The 7,112-nt window shown below is 37.9% G+C and overlaps 1 protein-coding gene across 1 annotated transcript; it reads right to left on the bottom strand.

The window, feature by feature from the left end:
- Nucleotides 1-106: 106 nt before the first annotated feature.
- LOC112144097 (DOMON domain-containing protein FRRS1L) lies at nucleotides 107-5,614 on the bottom strand. The gene is made up of 5 exons (XM_024268416.2): nucleotides 5,103-5,614; nucleotides 3,513-3,597; nucleotides 3,240-3,378; nucleotides 1,108-1,354; nucleotides 107-1,033 (listed from the first exon to the last, which is right to left on the bottom strand). The coding sequence occupies exons 1-5, from the start codon at nucleotides 5,305-5,307 to the stop codon at nucleotides 861-863; spliced, it is 849 nt and encodes a 282-aa protein (XP_024124184.1). The 5' UTR covers nucleotides 5,308-5,614; the 3' UTR covers nucleotides 107-860.
- Between the last annotated feature and the right edge of the window lie 1,498 nt (nucleotides 5,615-7,112).

Below are 7,112 nucleotides of genomic sequence, written 5' to 3'. Positions count from 1 at the left end.
CATGTTGTCTTAGAAAACCAGAAATGTATGTTTTCCACCTAAACTCAAATTGTAAGGATTTCTCTTGTATTGTTTGTGCTAAAAGAGTTATTAAACACAAGAAATGTAAGGTATTTGCTCGACAAGCACATTTTTATAGATACTGTTTGGCCTCATACTGGTAAAGTCACATAAATCCACAGAAGTGTTATACTTTATGCTTTCTTGACTTTTCATTTTAAAATGTTCACCATTCCATGAAAACACTGTTTGGCATCTTAACATATTCATACATTTTCCAGAGGAATCAAAATGCTACAAGAATATTTTTTTAGTCCGTTTTGCTTCAGTTTATTGCTTATGTATCAGTCTTTGTCTCTCTTTTTCAGTTGCAGCCACAGGGCCAAAAAACTCTGATAGAAACAGTCTCTGCGGGTGACGGAGAATATTTGGCTGTCGTCCACATAAACATAGCGGGTTATCTGTGCCGGAAGTGCGCTTGTGAGTTCTTTTATTTCCTTTCATCCTCAAAAAGTCTTTGAGTTTCAGCCAAGTTCACCATGAGTCATCACTCAGCAGCCGGTTTTCAGTCCATGGGGGTTTCTTTTGGATTCCATGCAGCGTTTCAAAGATTTGAAATACTTATTTACTGGCATACAGAATCTTTCAAAATAAAAGAAGCTGTCTAAAAGTGTTAAACTTGATCAACTATTCTAATCTAGTACTATGCTGACATATCACCTATAAATGACTTATCTATTGTATTTGTTTGATTAATTGTCAAGAGCGTTTGTAGTTTTTTGTGCATTTCCGTGTGGTTCCAGGTAGAAATGGGAGCTTCATTTCTTATTGCTTCATTTCTTTTCTTCTCTTCTGCCTCCTTATGGCGTTCCCATGAGCAGATAGAAGGTGAGAGCGACGATGAGCAGCAGGCAGAGGGGGGAGCTGAAGGTCTGATAGGCTGTGCAGGGCATGAAGATGTCCTCGTACTTGTAGATGCTGATCATGCGGTCGCTGACCGGAGGACTGTCGATGTCGTGCCTCGTGATGGAGCCTGTTGGAAAACAACAAGAAGGTTTTGACAGAAGACAGAAAAAAAAGCTAAAAGCTTCTGGAGAGATGGCTCACCTTGAATGGCAGGGCCCCACGCAAACAGGTAGTACCATGACAGGTGCAGGTCCACCAGCGTTTCCTCTCGGGGAACGTATAAAGGTCTCTTGAAGCGACAAGTCACTCGGTTGTTCTCGAAAATCCCCTCTTCATCCCGAGCTGGGTTTCTCTTGATCTCTTTGGCCCACTGGCCGACGTTGTAGAAGTGATGAATCCGCACACGTCCGTTATCATCATGCACGCACCCCATCACGTCATCTCCCCCCTGCAGGAAACAGGGATGATTAAGGACCAATAACTTTTTAGGATTCAAACATTTGCTTCTAGAATGAATCAATGAGATTAAAAATCATAAATTCTGTTATTAAATCCTGGACCTCCTCCTGGTTTTATTCTTCAAAACTTGTATGTGTCTCCCCAAATTCTAATGCACCACTTTAGTTTAATTAAACCTACAAGAGTAGTTGGTTTAAAAGGCAGTACACTCAAAAAGGTGTGCCAAAATATAGATATTGTGAGATATCGCAACATTTAGTCCTTTAATTGATTCTTGATGGGTTCTCACCAAGTATCGATCCTCTATTTTCCTTTGAAGAGGCTGTAAAACATTATATTTGTCATCCTTTGGTGAGACGTTCCTTTGGAGGTAGATTGGGGGCGGGCATTGCGAGACTGGCATTCGCAGGCACCAATGTATCTGGCAGCTACTTGAATTATTTGATTTTGTTCTGTTGTTTGCAACAATTTTGCATTAATAGTTAACACTGAATTTTACAGATAATTCAAATTCAATTGGAGTCAATGCTTGTCAAAGATATAGTATTACTGATATCCGCAATGTTGCACAAAAGTGTCAATTATTTGTTGCACAAATAAGACACAAGTTGTTTATTATGATTGTGTTCAAGCTAACAATTAAATGGGGACATATTTTCTTAAAAAATGTGTGTCCTTCTATATATTTTGAGTTATTAGAGAGGATTTCTACCAATTATCACAGTATTTGAGGTGTACAAATTAGGGTGTATTCATATGTATTGTGTATCGCATCGTATTATGAGTTACCCAGTGATTCCCAGCCCTACTTTAAACAACGATGATACAATTTCATGCAACTATTTCTTTAAATTTAGGTCACCCATAAAACTTCTGCCTCCAGAGAACAGATTTCTGTTTCTCTCCTCAAATCAAACAAGTACTTTACATGTACTGCTTGAATTAAAGATCGTAGAGTGAAAGCCATGGACTGTCAGTTTATAGGCGTCAATTCAGGACATGTTTGAACCAGAAGTTCAAAAAGTTACAGCTGATTGTTGTGACTACCAGCAATCTGTGGACCCAATCACAGCCCATCAACAGAGCATTGTTGGATCCCTTATCAAGAGTGTGTGGTGTAACTGCAGCCAGGATCAGTGCTTGTTTGGCTCCACATCAATTAGACTTCTTGTACTGCAAGAGTGCAGAATAAAACACTCCTATTTGTACACATTTCTGAAAATGTACTGCTTTGATATGGAGTCTCGAAAGAGCCAAAATGAAATAAATATATGCACCATTAAATAAATAAATAAATGTGTCATTCATTATTTAAAAGTGGCAATAAATAAATAAATAAATGTTGAAATCAATAAATTCATGTTGAAATAAATGTGGCATTAAAATATTAAAATAGAACATTTAAATATTTCATGACATATTTATTTATTTCATTCCCTTTGAGGGTTAAAAGAGCCAAATTAAAATAAATATATTTTCTATGAAATAGATGAATACATTTGTCATTTATTATTTAAAAGTGGCATTAAATAAATAAAAGTTTCAATAAATAAATAAAGGTTGAAATAAACGTGGCATTAAAATATGAAAATAGCCATTAAAAAGCACTTTTTTAACATTTCATAATATATTTAATTATTTCATTGCCGGCGTGGTAGAAAAGAGCCAAATTTAAATAAATATATTTAATGTGAAATAAATAAATAAATGTACAATGATGAACAATATTTAAATTATTTGTTGATTATATTTAAATTGCTAATTTTCCAACTCTTTTATTCCTTCTATTGTTGACCAAAAGAGTAATCCAAACACGCTCTGCTGTTGGTACTGATTTCAGGACCAACAAAAAGCGATAACATGCCATTTCTCACCATTTTCTTGTCAGATGAGAAACCTACAGCCACCCATCCGTCTGTGTCAGCACTCATCTCATACTCCACATCCGTCCCGATGCGACGATAACTCAGAAAGTATTCACACGTCTCCGCGTCACACCCAGGTTTTCCATATCTGAACACAGAATTAGGATTTTCGTCATTTCAGATGAACTACATTCAAACAAGAGCAACATTACATATCCCGTTTGAGGCTAAATTAAAACATTTAAGTCCGTACATAAGGTGTTGTGGTAAAACGTGTCTCACCTGATACAGCCTTTGGTTACTCCACAGTCGCTGACTTTGATTTTGGCGAACGGGTCGACTGGCGGGGCGGTGGGGAACGGATAACCTGCAAGATGGAAAATCTGTCACCCAGTTGGTCCCTCATGAAATGATGGAGTTCAGCCAAACAGGCTCAACCCTGGAGAAGCCATCTGCTCTGTGTGGGTGTGCACACTTGTGTTTGTTGTCTATATAACAGCTTTATAAGGACAAACAGGTTTGTGAGTAAAGACGAGTAGAGTTTCTAAAAATGTGCTTGAGAAGGTTTATTTTTACTTCCAAAGAGTCAGTATCCAGGATTGCATGTTGTCCTACTTAAAAAGTTAAGAAGGTTCATCATAGATACACTGAGACAGAATGTAAAAAAAAAGAATCCATGAAATTACAATGTAATTTTGAAGGTTTTTTTTTTTTTTGTTAAATGTTGTAGAAAATAAGTATTTAGCTCCAAAAAAAATTGGGGAAAAATTCTGTCACTTCTTCTTCACTTGTTACCTGTATTAGTGATACCTGTTTGAACTGGTTATCTATATAAAAGACACTCGTCCAGACTGAAACTTCTCCACCTTAACCACAACCAAAGACGAGGATTGTGGTCAGAAAAAATACTAAATTGGAACTCTTTGGTATAAACACCACTGGCCGTGTTTCAAGGAGAAAGTACGGTAAACTGCATCCCACCAGACCCACTGTGAAACATGGGGGAGGAAACATCATGCTTTGGAGTTACTTTTCTCCAAAGAGGATTATTGATCCGTATTAAAAAAAAGAAAGAACGAGGAGAGATTCTGGGCAAAAACTTTCAGTGAAGTGATGAAACATGTCTGGATCGTCCAACACGATATTGATCCCAAACGCATCCGCCTGAAATACAATTTTGAATTAATAAAACTTAAAGGGTTGTCACTTTAATACACTTTTTACAACAATACTTTCACTGATGTGTGTTTAACAAATTTTTCTAAATTTCTGATAAAATTAATTAAACATCTTTTAGCTCTTATCAATGATCTATATTTGATATTTTCTTGAAGCGTCAATAGAAAACCTCATTTGAGTTAGACTTATTTTTTAAAAAATGCTACAATTTCATAGCAAAAAGTAGTAATTTGAGTACAAGTGTAGCAAGTGACATGTAGTGTAGAAAGCGTACAAACTGAATATTTATTCAGAATAAATTGGAACATTTTAACTTTACACAGTTTAGAATTTACATGAAGTTAACTGCCTCATTTTTAGTATTGACTAGATATACAGTGGACTTAAATAGACCAATTTTACTAAGCGATCCAATAGTTGGTGCTGACACACCAAAGCTTTTAATTGTTACTTAAATAGCCATTTTCCATCTTTGCTGATGAGTGATGGTTGAGGTTATTTAGGCAGTAAATGTTTTTGTCATCAAGGCTGTGAGGGGGTGCAGCGTCCAGCGGGGAGCTGGCCTCGGTGCTGAAAGGCCTGCAGCCATGCAGGTTCAATGCAACACAAAAGCAACACTTTTCTTCAGTGAGGGGGTGCTGCAGAACCCCTGATGGTCTTTCACCTTCTTTTAGTGCCCCCACAGATCCTTACCGTCATCAGACAGATATCTAGACTCCAGGAACTCCGAGGCAAAGGTGCTGTAGGAGTCCTTGTGAGGCTCTTGGTGGCCCGGCTCTCCGTGCTCCCCGTGGCCGCTCCGGAGCGTTCCTTCCTCGGTGGGGCTCGGCTCGACCACCCACCACCTGCTGTGGAAGAGCAGCACCGACATCTGCAGGAATCTCCGCAACCAAACCATGACGAAGTCGAACGATTCTCAAATTATCCAGAACGAGAATGAAAGAGGACTCTCATCAGTTCACGGGCATCCATGGCAGAGTCCCCGAAACATCCCCGCATCCCTTTGGTCTGCCTCTCGGAGGGAACGCGATCCGGATCAGCGACAGATCACCAGGCTAATCCAGCCCTAGATTAGCCAGATTTGTAATCTTATCATCAGACGCGCGCGTTTAATCTCCTTCGTTAACCCAAAAGATGGACGCCCTTTGGTGGTCTGTATTTTTTACATGTTCATCAGGAGGATGGAGGGAGGCGTTCATTCGCTCTCTGTTCTCAGTCCTCAGTCAATCACGGTGCCGTCCAATGAGCGCACACGACGTACTGATCCCGCAGATCAATAAGAGCTGAACAACAGCACATCCACGCACGCCAGCCAACCTGAGAGACACCTCATGGATGTATAATCTGAATAAATATAAATGCATTTACAACTTTGTTTTACTTTTTTGTCAGGAATCTAGAATATAAAACTAAACTAATATGTTCTAGAGGTAATACATACTAACATTATATATATAATAGCACATTTTCAGAGAAGGAATAAAAAATAGGGTAATAAAAATGTTGAGATCTGTTATTGTAATACTCAATTTTAACACTAGATGGCGACATTAATCAATTTTTCCCCTTCTGAACAGTTTTTTTTTTTTTTGTCAGCAAGTGAATTGCAGATTTGCAACGTCACCTTACAGATCCTCGCCTCAAATCTTAGTTGTCCTTGACAAAAATCAATGTAAAATTGATACCAAGTTTGAAAAAAATGTGGAAAATAATTAGGTCTCATACAAAACTCATTAAAATATAATCATAATGTTTAAAATTTGATTTTAAATTCAATATATATCTATATTTTTTAAAGAACTGATCTTTTGGGAAAGGTTTCATGAAAATAAAGATTTATTCAAGATGCTTTGGGTGGTCTCTGGCTTCACTATTGTTCAAGAAAGGCAAAATATGTTTTTACAAACTCTATTGCCTCAAACAAAATGTTATAGAAAGTATAAAATGTATGTTTGATTACCATACAGGGGTTTCCTAATATTTGATTATTTTTTTTCTGACTAATGGGCTACATTGAAGAGGAATCTTTCCATTAACGCAGGTGAAAACATCCAGCAGAACCAGATTTTGGAAAGGCACTCATCTGATTGAAATCTAAGGAGAAAAAATGAATGTAGACTCAAGATATTAAAGTCATTTGGACACCAGGCGAATAACTATATGCAACCATTCTTTCAAGGCATAAAAAACATCAGAAGAGCTTTAAGTTCACAACATAAATTAAGCAGGAATATATCATTTTCAGTCTTTTTCTCGTTTGATTTTTTTTCTATTGTTGTTCATGCATATGGCCTGTAGGTGGTGCTGTTGTCACACTAAGTTTTCTGCAGACAATTGACAGTGACTGTCAGGGTCTGGCAGGCTTCCATAATCACACACATTGACAAACTCACAGCTGGCAGTGTAACAACAAACAATAACACAAGACAATCAACGCAAATACAAGTATGAGCAGCTTGATGTCTAATTTAAACTCCTTTGAGGACCCTCAGACTCACAGTGCAGGTGTCAGTGTGCAGATATGCATGCACGCACGCAAGCTTAAGCCAGACTCACAACATATGTGTGTGCATATACAAGAGCGCGTGACCTTTAACCCTCCCGTTCTTCACCCGGCCGCTCAGTGCAGACACATATCAACCTGATCAATCGCCTCTCTCGGTCTCGATCCGCCCAATTATCTCGTGTTTATCCTCTTATTAT

Source organism: Oryzias melastigma, linkage group LG16, assembly GCF_002922805.2.
Source record: "Oryzias melastigma strain HK-1 linkage group LG16, ASM292280v2, whole genome shotgun sequence".
Taxonomy (NCBI): Eukaryota; Metazoa; Chordata; class Actinopteri; order Beloniformes; family Adrianichthyidae; genus Oryzias; species Oryzias melastigma.
Note: the sequence above shows the minus strand (reverse complement) of the source record. Positions and strands in the feature narration are given on the sequence as shown.

Coding starts and splice junctions, on each gene's coding strand:
- LOC112144097 (XM_024268416.2), bottom strand. CDS start 5,307: ATGGTTTGGTTGCGGAGATTCCTGCAGATGTCGGTGCTGCTCTTCCAC. Junction 3,379..3,512: donor GTAACCAAAGGCTGTATCAG/GTGAGACACGTT, acceptor TTCTGTGTTCAG/ATATGGAAAACCTGGGTGTG. Junction 1,034..1,107: donor GTGGGGCCCTGCCATTCAAG/GTGAGCCATCTC, acceptor GTTTTCCAACAG/GCTCCATCACGAGGCACGAC.